Source organism: Rutidosis leptorrhynchoides, chromosome 5 (genome assembly GCF_046630445.1).
Source record: "Rutidosis leptorrhynchoides isolate AG116_Rl617_1_P2 chromosome 5, CSIRO_AGI_Rlap_v1, whole genome shotgun sequence".
In the NCBI taxonomy this organism is placed as follows: Eukaryota; Viridiplantae; Streptophyta; class Magnoliopsida; order Asterales; family Asteraceae; genus Rutidosis; species Rutidosis leptorrhynchoides.
In genome coordinates this window covers 388,675,534-388,689,011 of record NC_092337.1, presented here as the reverse complement: position 1 = coordinate 388,689,011, position 13,478 = coordinate 388,675,534, and the positions used below count along the sequence as shown (strand labels likewise).

The following is a 13,478-nucleotide window of genomic DNA, read 5'->3' as shown; positions in this document are numbered from 1 at the left end:
ATCCTACCATTTACTTGCACAACCTACATAACATATCATCTGACATAAACATAAGTACATAAATGATCGATGTAATGATTAAAATGAACAACATTGAAATTAAACACTAATGAATCTAACACCAATTACTAATGAGACAATCAAACCTCACGTTTTCATAAAATTTGACCTATTGAACACTGATGAGAAGACCTAAAACAACATACTGACTAATGAAACATCATCTGACCTAAACTACGAAACTACCTTACACTAAATGTTTACTTCATCGAACACATCCACCCAAAAAAAAGGCGAGAACTAGCTTGCGTGCCGAGAAAATAAGAAACCATCTAAACTCAGACGCATCGAAAATAGGTGATGCTTCAACTTGATATAGACTGAACACCGAGAGAGAGAAGTCTAACTAGAATAATATGATTGTTGACTCTTCTGAATTATTAACCGCTACCTGTTGACTTTGGATATTAAGTTGAACCGCATTGATGACGTACGTGTCCCGGTAGATCTCCAACTTCCTTCCAAACAAATATCCTAACCGTATGACCTGAACAATTCCATCAATCCAGCAGTAATTAATTCGCCACGCGTCACTATATGATTGGCTTCTTTTCTATCTAATGCAGAAAAGGAATAAATGAAATATCGATCTATCATCACGGACGGATCGAAATCCCTAAAATTTAGATAGAGAGTGTGAGATTTGTGTTCGATCTCCATCTCTCTATTTTCTTCTGATTGCAAATTAGGTTTTGTAGTTTGTTCTGAATTCATCGACAGTTATTATACCGGTGAAAAAACGAAAGAGATGGTGAATTCAATGGTGGAAAGAGCAACAAGCAGTATGCTAATTGGGCCTGATTGGTCCATGAATACCGAGATCTGCGATATCTGCAATCACGATCCTGCGTAATCTTCTTTTTTTTTTCTTTTTTTTTTCAAATTATAGTTATTGTTATCATCTTCATTCAGCATCATTATAATAAGAATATTAGTAATTACTGTATTAGTATGAGTAGTAGTCTTATGTTTCGGTTGTAATATCATCTGATTTTGTTTCTTCAGTAATATTGAACTAATAACATACCTTTTTTTTTTGTGGAAATAGAATTTCGTACCTGGAGTTCTTGTAGGAATAGAGTATTTTAGGGTTTATCTGCTTTAGATATGGAGTATACATTTGATTATAAGATGTTATTCTGTTTAATTTTACTCTCTCTGGTTGTTTTATGGACTGCATTCAGAAGTTTGGAAGTTGTATTCATAGTGAATAGTGATTAATTTTGTGCAATACTGAGAATAAGGGGATATGATTGAAGCCTTTACTTTGGATAATCAAGTTATGGTGCTAGTTATAACTTGGAGGCCAGTTCGTGTAATTGAAGTATCTTAGAATTGAAGAATTAGATGCTTAACATTAAATACATCTAAGGTATTGAGATGACTCAGCTGCTTTAACTGTTATGCATTATCATTAACAATTTTAATCTGACAAGGATCAACTTATTGATCATGCAACTTCACATTTACTTTCGTTGGCACCCTATCCGTAGTCAAAACAGCCCAAACATGATGTTCTTCCTCATAAACAACTTTTTTACTATATAAGTCAGCAGCTGCAATTTGCACACGTGTCGTTTGTTGCCCTAATTTCTTAATCGATTCATAACTAGTATCATAATCTACAAATCTTTTGTTATCAAACTTGACCTACAGATATCCTAATCCACAATCTTGTAGTTTTTTTTCCAAGATTCTGCATTTTGCCTCGTATCTCCTTATCAACTTATCAGCTTGCAGCATTTGATTTTTGGTCAAACAGGGTGACTGCTAACTTGGTGTCCACTATCACTGCACCCCACAGTTCTCATTAGTTTGTCTTGTCTTCATGTTCTAGATTTAAGCTACACTGTAGAATATAGTTTTTACATAGATACGCAAGATAACACCTTGTTCACATATATTTATTTTTTTAACTCTAAATCACAATCACAATAAAGAAGAGACAAATGTCGTATAGATAAGTATCTATGTGCACCGTTTGGCACGTATGCTTGTTAGTCTCTTGCTTGTATGCTAAGGGGATCAGACTTGCGATTTGCTTCAGGCTTGTTATTTGCATGGTCATACTAACAGATATACACGCATTGTATACATTACCTCTTCGAGAAATGTTATACAGGAATATACTTGAGTTTTCTACTGTTTGTGTCTAATATTATGAGAAGGCTGCATGTCAATGGTCAATAGTGCTTTAAACATCTGTTTATGTACTGCTCTATGCTTTCTTAATTTGTCTATAGGTACATGAAGGAACTAATGAATGAATTTGATCTTATGTAATCAAGGACTATAAGTTAAGTTGCACTAGACATCTAGCTTTAGTAAAATATATGGTTTCTTTATTATGTGTGTAGTGTTTGACTATAATGATCAAGTATTTATGTGCAGTTTTATGTTGTTTTCTGGTATATTATCTCTTGATATTATGTCTTGCCTGAAAAATGACTGTCAAATCATATGGTTATGATTATTATTTACGTGTTGTTTTTATTCAGGCAAGCTAAGGATGTTGTCAAAGGCGTAAAAAGGCGTTTGGGAAGTAAGAATCCGAAAGTTCAACTCCTTGCGTTAACAGTAAGCACCAAGAAACCAACATTCATCTTTGTATATCTTTTATCAGTCACGCTACACTCAGATCCATTTTCTATTTGTTTTGAGGGTTATAGTTTTGTTTCTTTTATAGTTTGTTGCTTTCTTCCTATTCTTGGTTGTTAAGCATTAGGGTGTTATGTCAATGTCTTTCACAGTATTAATATGCGTACATATGGAATTAAAGTTGTGAAATATTAAGTGAGATGAGTTTTTGCTGAAGTATCCATCCTACACAAGTATAGGGCTCATTTGGTGGACCTAAGGGGCTTTTTAGATTAATTACATGTATTCACAATCGAGAGGTTTTGCATATATATAATTATGTTATCCGTACTATAGAAGGGGAGCGAATGTTTTATAAACCTATCAATAACAAATACAAAGATAAAAAGAATAAAGTTTTGCCTTCCCTCATTTTCCCCTTTGGAAGATAGTTAAGTTATAAATTTCTTTCATTGTCTTTTTGAAATTTGAAGGATGGGATCTGTTAGAGTAAGATTCGAACAGCATAACTTTTTTTTTTTTTTTTTTTTTTTTTTTTTTTTTTTTTTTTTTAATGTTGTTTACTGCATGTAATTCTCACTTGCTGTTTCTGAAAGAATAACATGTTTGCTGTGTTTAAGCTTTTGGAAACAATTATGAAGAACTGTGGGGATTTTGTCCACATGCATGTAGCTGAGAGAGATCTGCTTCATGAGATGGTGAAAATATTGAAAAAAAAGGTTAGAAGTTGCTTAAGCTAGTTGTCATATTGAAATCCTTTATTATATTTGTTATATATAATATGACATGATGTATGTATATAACAGCAGCCTGATATTCATGTAAAAGAGAAGATCTTAATTCTCATAGATACTTGGCAAGAGACTTTCGGAGGGGCTAGGGCAAGGTATCCACAGTACTATGCAGCATACCATGAGTTACTGGTGAGTTATCTGACAGTTGTTTTGGTTTTTGACTTTTTTCTTGAACTTGAAAGACTTTTTTTTGACTTATAAGGCTTAGAAATGTTGACTTTTTTCAGCGCCTGGGGGCAGTATTTCCTCCGAAGTCTGACAGACCAGCTTCTGTTGTAAAAACTCCACAAACTCAGGGCAGTTCATCATATGGAAATAATCAAGAAAATGGTAATGAAGCAACCGAGTCTTCTACAGAGGCTGAGTTTCCATCCTTAAGGTATATCATAAAGTTCCATTTCATTTTTTTTTTTTTTTTTTTTTGAAGTATATAAGTAGCTGTTTTTTGCTTGTTTTGTTTACTGTGTTGAAATATCTTGTAGTGTTGACAGATAGACTTTGTTGTATCTAAGAAACTTGAGGAATATGTATAACAGAAAATGAAATATGCTATTTGTCACCACAAGAAGCATTCTTTTAGAATCTTCATCTCTGATGAACTATTAAATTCTTGATTTTTTTAATTTGTTTTAGCCCTTAAAGTACAAGTAAAGAACTTTGCATGAAAATGGTAGAAGTTTTGGTTAGAAAAGATGTGCATGTATTCATATATACAAAAACACACTTGATATGTTTCTGTTTATATAGTTTGTATCATAGACTTTCAAGTATATTTATATAGTTTTATAACATTAATGAGGTAACTTTGAGTTGTAACTACACACGTAAAGAAAACTATTGCTGGTTTACTTCTTGTGCGATTGAACATCGCCTCTATATTCATTTGCCCCAAGTTTTAGTGTTGAACTCGATATATGTGTCCAAAATGAGAAACAACCCTGCATCTCAGGCTGTATAACTTTTGTTATCAATAAAGTGCCTGCATTAAGAACACACTATCGTATTAAAAGTGTTTACGTTCGCATTGTTGTTGATCAAAATTCTTGTTCCGTATCTAATTTTGTGTTCTTTACAGTTTGACTGAACTTCAAAATGCACGTGGTATCATGGATGTCCTTGCTGAAATGCTGACCGCAATAGATCCAGAAAAGAAAGAGGTAAAGTTTTTAAACTGTTGATGGAATTGTACTACTATTTTGGTAGTAACACACACACACTCACACACTCACTCACTCTTACACACACACACTTGTTCTATATAATATAAGCTAAATCTGACTAGTAGCTACATGATTATGGTGTTATTACATTTTTTTAATTATTTCTATTTTTTTGTGTAACTTAAAATTGAGTGTCTGTTTGCATATTTGGTTGTCAGGGGCTTAGGCAAGAGGTGATTGTAGACTTGGTGGACCAGTGTCGTACATACAAGCAAAGAGTGGTACACCTTGTCAACTCAACTTCGTAAGCCCTTTTTTTATTATTTATAAAAAATTCTCTAGTTTGGTTTTGAATGTTAAAGCAATGTTATTATTTCTCTGCTGAACTAATATTTTGTTTCACATATATATGTAACAGGGACGAATCACTATTATGTCAAGGTTTAGCTCTGAATGATGAGTTGCAGCGTGTTCTAGCAAAACATGAATCACTCGTTTCGGGGACTCCTGTTTCATCAGATAAATCGAAGCCTGAAACTAGTAATGCATTAGTACCCGTTGATGCTCCCCTTATTGATACTGGAGACACCAAACAAGCTACACCAGGGTAACCGGTTAATTCATCTCTTTTTTATTTTTATTTTATTTATTTTATATATATAAGATTGCTGATCAACAATATATGACCCGTTGTGTACACAGGTCTACCTCTGAAAATGGTACAATAGCAGATTTGCTGGCCATTACTCCAGTTACTATCAACGTCCCACCACCAGCAACTCCAGAAAAAGTCAACCCCAAGTTTGACCTTTTGAGTGGAGATGACTTCAGTTCACCAACTCCCGAAAACTCGCTAGCTATCGTACCAATGGGTGAACCTGAATCAACTATTCCTTCAGCATCTCAACACAACGCCTTAGCCCTTGTGGACATGCTATCACAAAACAATGTATCAAGTGGGCCCCCATCTGGGCAAACGTATTCTTCACCACCTTTATTTCAACAGTCACACAATTACCCGTCTAATCAGTCGTTACTTCACCCAAATGGACATACTCCCAACAGTATGCCACCTCAGTATGAGCAAAAAACACCGTTCAACCCGGGACCCACTTCGTGGAATGGACAAGTGAATCAACAGCAACCGTTGCAGGATCTACCTTTACCAGCTTATGGTAAGTATACATTTTTTTTTTTTATTGTGGATTATTCTCCCATTTTTTATTAAACAATTTCTGTTATAATTCAGTAGGCTTATAACTACCTTTAGTGGTTTGATTCTTGATGTTATAATTCAGTAGGCTTATAACTACCTTTAGTGGTTTGATTCTTGATGTTATAATTCAGTAGGCTTATAACTACCTTTAGTGGTTTGATTCTTGATTTAGAATACTAATAATGAAGTGTAAGAACAAAGATGATAATGGAGAGAAAGAAAGAAACACTTTGTAAGTGTGAGAAATGGTGCAAGTTTAATGCTTGCATTCATGAGTATTTATAGCCTAAAATCTCAATATAAAAATACATACTTTGTGTACCAAAATTGACTATATGTATACACCAAAATTGACTATCCATATCTATATTATTATTATTATTATAACACTCCCCCTTGGATAGCAATTTTATTTTGTTGAAGATCAACTATAAATTACTGCCTCGTTAAAAACCTTGCTAAAGAAAACCCAGTGGGAAAAAACTTTAGCTAAGGGAAAAAGAGTGCAGCATGGAGTTGACTCCCCCTCAAGTAGACATCGCTTCAGCTGTTACATCTTTTGAACATGTCTCATGCCAATGTTATGAACGTGTGTTCTGAAAATAGCAGTTGGAAGTGCTTTCGTGAAAAGATCAGCAGAGTTTTTGCTAGATTGCACATATCTCATTTCAATCTGGTTGTCCTTAATGAGATTTTGAGTGTATGAGAAGAATCTAGGTGGTATGTGTTTTGTTCGATCACTTTTGATATACCCTTCTTTCATCTGTGCTATGCAAGCTGCATTATCTTCATAGATAGTTGTTGGACTTTTATCGCGTTCTAGTCCACAAGAATCAGTAATGAGTTGTGTCATTGATCTCAACCAAAAACATTCTCGAGTAGCTTCATGTAATGCAATCACTTCGGCATGATTTGACGATGTAGCAACAAGTGTTTGTTTTTGAGAACGCCATGATATTGCAGTACCTCCATTTAGGAATACATATCCAGTTTGAGATTTAGCTTTATGTGGATCAGATAAATAACCTGCATCTGCATAACCAACCAAATCTTGTTTTGATTCGTTAGAATAAAATAATCCTAAATCAGTAGTTCCTCGAAGGTATCGAAATATGTGTTTGATCCCATTCCAGTGTCTTTTGGTAGGAGCAGAGCTGAACCTTGCCAACAAATTAACTGCAAAAGAAATGTCAGGTCTTGTACAATTTGTAAGATACATAAGAGCTCCAATTGCACTAAGATATGGTACTTCTGGTCCAAGAATGTCTTCTTGATCTTCACATGGACGAAATGGATCAGCTTCAACATTGAGTGATCTAACAACCATAGGAGTACTTAATGGTTTTGCCTTGTCCATATTGAAACGTTTCAAAATCTTTTCAGTATATGTTGTTTGATGTACAAGTAAACCATTAGGCATATGCTCAATTTGTAAACCAAGGCAATACTTGGTTTTTCCGAGATCTTTCATTTCAAATTCTTTCTTTAGAAGTTGAATGGCTTCATGGATCTCTTTATTTGTACCTATGATGTTAAGATCATCAACATAAACAGCTATGATCACATATCCGGATGTTGTTTTCTTAATGAAAACACAAGGGCAAGTAAGATTATTTGTATACCCTTTGCTTATCAAGTAATCACTTAATCGGTTATACCACATACGTCCCGATTGTTTTAACCCATATAAAGATCTTTGTAATTTAATCGAATACATTTCTTTGGGTTTTGCATTTGATGCTTCTGGTACCTTAAATCCTTCAGGTATCTTCATATATATATCACTATCAAGTGATCCATATAGATAAGCAGTCACAACATCCATGAGATGCATTTCTAAATTTTTAGAAACTGCCAGACTGATTAAGTACCTAAAAGTAATTGCATCCATAACAGGAGAATAAGTTTCTTCATAATCAATTCCCGGTCTTTGAGAAAAACCTTGAGCTACAAGTCTAGCTTTATACCTTGTAACTTCATTTTTCTCATTTCTTTTTCGGACAAAAATCCATCTGTATCCTACAGGTTTCACATCTTTAGGAGTGAGAATGATGGATCCGAAAACTTTTCTTTTATTGAGTGATTCTAATTCAGCTCGTATTGCTTCTTTCCATTGAGCCCAATCATGTCTATTTTGACATTCAACCATAGATGTTGGTTCTGGATCATCATCATTATTCATGATGTCATATGCAACATTAAATGAAAATTTCTCATCAAGATTTTTCATTTCATTTCGGTTCCATAATATTTTTGAATATGCATAATTGATTGCAATTTCTGTATTGACATCATCAATCTCCTCTGCAGTAGGAGTACTGATTTGTGGTTCTTCTTGAACACTTTCTTTTACTTCATTATCAGCTGATTTTCTTTTTCGAGGATTTTTATCCTTTGAACCGATTGGTCTTCCACGTTTCTGACGTGGCAAAGATTCATGAGTGACGTTATTGCCAGCTTTTGGAATTTCAATTCGAGCTGGAGTATTTACTGCTGGTATATATGATTTTGTCACCGTTTTTGTATCTGTAAATGCATCAGGCAATTGATTTACAAGTTCTTGTATATGCATTATCTTTTGAACTTCTGTCTCGCATTCTTTTGTGCGAGGATCAAGATACTTTAATTGAGGTTCACACCATGAAACATCATTTTCTTTATTTTTCATTTCTCCCCCTAATCTAGGGAACAATGTTTCATTAAAATGACAATCAGCAAAACGTGCTGTAAAAACGTCACCTGTCATAGGTTCAATATACCTTAATATTGAAGATGTTTCATATCCAACATATATTCCCAACCTCCTTTGAGGACCCATTTTTGTACGTTGTGGTGTCGCAATTGGAACATACACTGCACAACCAAATGTTCTAAGATGGGAAATATTTGGCTCTTGACCAAAAGCAAGTTGTAGGGGGGAATATTTATGACTTGCACTTGGTCTGATGCGAATCAATGCAGCAGCATGTAAAATTGCATGACCCCATATAGATACAGGGAGTTTTGTTCTCATTATCAATGGTCTAGCGATTAACTGTAAACGTTTAATCAATGACTCGGCTAAACCATTTTGTGTATGCACATGAGCAACAGAATGTTCAACAACAATTCCTATAGACATGCAATAGTCATTAAATGCTTGAGATGTAAATTCACCAGCATTATCAAGTCTCACCCTTTTAATGGTGTAATCAGGAAAATGAGCTCTCAATTTAATAATTTGGGCAAGAAATTTTGCAAATGCCACATTACGGCTTGATAACAGACAAACATGAGACCATCTGCTAGATGCGTCTATTAGAACCATGAAATATCTAAATGGTCCACATGGTGGATGAATTGGTCCACATATATCACCTTGAATTCTTTCAAGAAACATTGGTGATTCTTTCTCAACCTTAAGTGGTGAGGGTCTAGTTATCAATTTTCCAAGAGAGCAAGATGTACATGGAACCATTGTATCATGATGGATTTTTCTATCCTTTAGTGGATGTCCATGAGTACATTCAATAATCCTTTTCATCATTGTTGATCCTGGATGGCCTAATCTGTTATGCCATAAACTGAATACACCAGGATCAATATATTTTTCGTTAACTACCATATGTATTTCTGGTACATTTATATGTGTATAATGTAATCCAGAACTAAGTCTTGGCAGTTTTTCAACCACATGACTCTTGTCAGTGATACTTAAATATTTCTCATTTTCTGTTGTCACTGACTGATAATCATACCCGTTAAGGTATATGTCGGAGAAACTCAATAAATTTCTGCTTGACTTGGGAGAAAATAAGGCATCATTTATTAAAAATTTTGTACCATTTGGTAGTATGAAATTTGCCTTTCCTATCCCTTTTATCAAGTTAGCAGGTCCTGATATTGTATGTATAGTTCCTTCCGTTGGTTTTAGATCAATAAAATATTTCTCGGATTTAAGTATAGTGTGTGTAGTTCCACTGTCTGCTATACAGAGATCTCCACCACTTGATTGATGTTGTATTCCAGCAAAATTCATATTGAACTTCATATATAAGAAATAAATAGTGAGTACATTAATATTACACAATATTTTAAACGCAAATAGATAGTACTGAAACATTTAGCAAACATAATGACAAAGACAGACGATATTAAATCGTTTATTTTTCAAAAGACACACAACTTAAACATTCAAGAAATCTTCATATAAATCAGATGGTTTCTCAGTGACTGTTGGATCAATATTATCCACAAAATTTACTTCCTTTTCTTTACCTTTCAGCGAATCCTGATACATCTTAACAAGATGTTTAGATGTTCGGCAAGTATTAGCCCAGTGGCCCATTCTACCACATCTGTAGCAAGATTCTTCAGAATTTTTAGAAGAATTTTCTTCAACATCTTGTTTAATGGGCTTGTTTTGTGGTTGATATTTATATTTTCGTGGATTACTATTTCTTTGACCACCACGGCCACGACCACGACCACGTCCACGCCCATTACCATTACCATAAGGATGGTTTCTACCATAGTTATGGCTTTTGGCATGATGATGGTGATGGTTATTATAACCACGACCTTGCCCGCGTCCTTGTCCCTGTTTATAATTATTTGCAGTATTTGCTTCAGGGATTGCAAGTGTACCAGTAGGACGGGATTGCTGATTTTTCATTAATAGCTCATCATTTTGCTCTGCAACTAAGAGATATGAATTAAGTTCAGGATATGTTTTGAACTTTAGCATTCTCAAATTTCTTTGCACTGTGATGTTTGCAGCATTCATTGTGGAGAAAGTTTTCTCCATCATGTCTGCATCACTAATTTCATGTCCACAGAATTTAAGTTGTGAACATGTATTATACAGAGCTGAGCTGTATTCATTTACTTTCTTAAAGTCTTGGAACCTTAATGTTCTCCATTGTTCCATTGCAGCTGGAAGTAAAATTTCTCTTTGATTATTGAATCTGCTTTTGAGACCTTCCCATAAAACATGGGGATCTTCTACAGTCACATAATTATTTTGTAAGCATTCATCAATATGTTGATGAATAAAGCAACATGCCGTAGCTTGTTCTTTTTCAGAACAAGTGTTGTTTTCATTTATGGTTTCAAGAATGCCCATTGATTTAAGATGCATTTTTACTTTTATAACCCATGGCATGTAGTTGTTTCCAGTTGATTCTAAAGGAGTAAATTTAAGCTTTTCCAGATTCGACATTTTCTATTATCAAAAATTAAAACAAACATCATGATAAATTAGAGTCAATTTATATTCATAAGTATATAAACATTAAACATAAATTTAATATAACATAAATGATAAGTAGGTGACAGTGTCGACCATGTGTAAGCAATCATAAATAAATGTTATATAACAAAAATATAAATATTAGTAAACATAAATGAAAATTTGGCGACAGTGTCGACCATATATTTTTTCAGGTGGTATAACCGACCTATATCATTCTGGTGGTATAACCGACCATATATCATTTTGGTGGTATAACCGACCATATATCATTTTGGTGGTATAACCGACCATATATCATTTTGGTGGCAGAGCCAACCATATTTAGTATTAAGATTATCGTGCTGATAACGTGTTATAATTCAGTAGGCTTATAACTACCTTTAGTGGTTTGATTCTTGATGTTATAATTCAGTAGGCTTATAACTACCTTTAGTGGTTTGATTCTTGATGTTATAATTCAGTAGGCTTATAACTACCTTTAGTGGTTTGATTCTTGATTTAGAATACTAATAATGAAGTGTAAGAACAAAGATGATAATGGAGAGAAAGAAAGAAACACTTTGTAAGTGTGAGAAATGGTGCAAGTTTAATGCTTGCATTCATGAGTATTTATAGCCTAAAATCTCAATATAAAAATACATACTTTGTGTACCAAAATTGACTATATGTATACACCAAAATTGACTATCCATATCTATATTATTATTATTATTATAACAATTTCAGATATTTCCTATTTTTGGTGTATGGTTATTGATGGAGACAAATAATCTTTGGAAGATGAAGCGAGAAAGGAATTAGGACATTGTGAATTACATGTCATAAACACTTGATTTATTGTAGGGAAATATTTATAAACAGTTACAGAGTAATATATTTTACAAAAAGTTGAATTATGCTATTATCAACATTTAAGACAATTAGACTGGTTTGACCCATTTTTCTTTCTAGGAAAGGTTTTTAGTTTTTACCATTTGACCCATTATCAAAAAAGTATGACCCAAATTCCCACTTTTGTGACAGGTGCTCCAGCAAGTGATGGATTACCACCACCACCCTGGGAAGCTGAGTCGACGGATGATAATCAATCAGGACCTCCTCAATACTCTCAACCTCAACAATTACAACCACCAAACGATCAGGGAATAAACATGTACATGCAGCCCCAGACAGGCTACCCTCAACAACAGCAGTTTCAAGGGCAACAAATGATGTACCCTCAACAACAACAACAGTTTCAAGGGCAACAAATGATGGGTATGATTTACCCGCAACAACAAATCCAGCCTCAGATGTATTCTCAACAAATGGGTCAGCAAATGTACACCAACCAAATGCCACAACCATCTGGTTATGGCAACAGTTATGGTTATGGCTATGGATATGGCCAGCAACAGCAAAATGCTCAGTATATTGATCAAAGGATGTCGGGGTTGTCGCTCAACACTGGTAGTGTTTACAAAGGTCCTTCAATGGCTAATGCGTCGTATGTACATGTATCGGGGAAGCCTACAAAAACAGAAGACAAACTGTTTGGAGACTTGGTTGATTTCTCCAAAGTTAAACCCAACAAAAGCTGATATTATGTTACTGTTTGAGTTACCTTTTATTTTTCTTTTGGTTTCTTAATATTATGATATGAATTTTTGATTTTTCTTTTTAAGTTTATAATCTTGTTTTCGAGCTTTATATTTGTTTCCAAATTTTATTTTTCCCAGGATGTATGTAAATCACATGTTTGAGTTTGAGGGGAAAACATATGCGTACATGAAAAACGCTTGTTAATAAAGTCGACATCAGTGGTTTGTGTACCATAACATAATTGACTTACATCTGTAATGTATCACATGTTTATCTTTACTAGAACAGTGCATAATATTTCTATCGAAAACTTTAATAATGAATACTGAACATTGATTGTGAGTCCGTCCGTTAAAATTATTTTAACTTCAATTGACAAATAATTGATAAAACATCAAACATGAGCCACTAAAAAGTTGTTTTGAAACTGATCGTTAAGAATAATATATTATGTAAAGCTCTAATTGTATATATTGTAAAATCGACAATCAAGTGAGTGAAAAGCAAAAAACTGATGAAATGATCGATTTCTAACAAATCGCCTTGTGTGTGTGTGTGTGTGTGTGCTTGTGTGCGTGCTTATACGGTTATTGGTGTGTGTGGAAGTTTAAAACTGGAATGGGCGGCCTTATTATAAAAGCAACACGCATCGTGCGTGTTGCAGGTCACTTAGTGTGTATCTACTAACAACGTGCTTGTTTGACTAAGTGCTTGATGTCCACGCATCACGCACGAGCATACATGCATGATGTGTGGTGCGTGATGCGTAGATAGAGAGCATATGTTGCAATTTTTATTTTTTAATGTCATTTCTGATAATGGGGGCATATTTGACC

The 13,478-nt window shown here is 34.2% G+C and overlaps 1 protein-coding gene across 2 annotated transcripts; it reads left to right on the top strand.

Annotated features, from left to right (window-relative positions):
• The first annotated feature begins 631 nt into the window (after nucleotides 1-631).
• LOC139846669 (TOM1-like protein 9) lies at nucleotides 632-12,750 on the top strand. 2 transcript variants are annotated; one of them, XM_071836155.1, is made up of 10 exons: nucleotides 632-909; nucleotides 2,559-2,637; nucleotides 3,279-3,377; nucleotides 3,468-3,581; nucleotides 3,680-3,831; nucleotides 4,528-4,609; nucleotides 4,831-4,916; nucleotides 5,031-5,219; nucleotides 5,315-5,787; nucleotides 12,085-12,750. In XM_071836155.1, the coding sequence occupies exons 1-10, from the start codon at nucleotides 809-811 to the stop codon at nucleotides 12,639-12,641; spliced, it is 1,932 nt and encodes a 643-aa protein (XP_071692256.1). In that variant the 5' UTR covers nucleotides 632-808; the 3' UTR covers nucleotides 12,642-12,750. The 2 variants fall into 2 exon arrangements, with proteins under 2 accessions (XP_071692256.1, XP_071692255.1); XM_071836154.1 differs by having other exon boundaries at nucleotides 3,465-3,581.
• The last annotated feature ends 728 nt before the right edge of the window (nucleotides 12,751-13,478 follow it).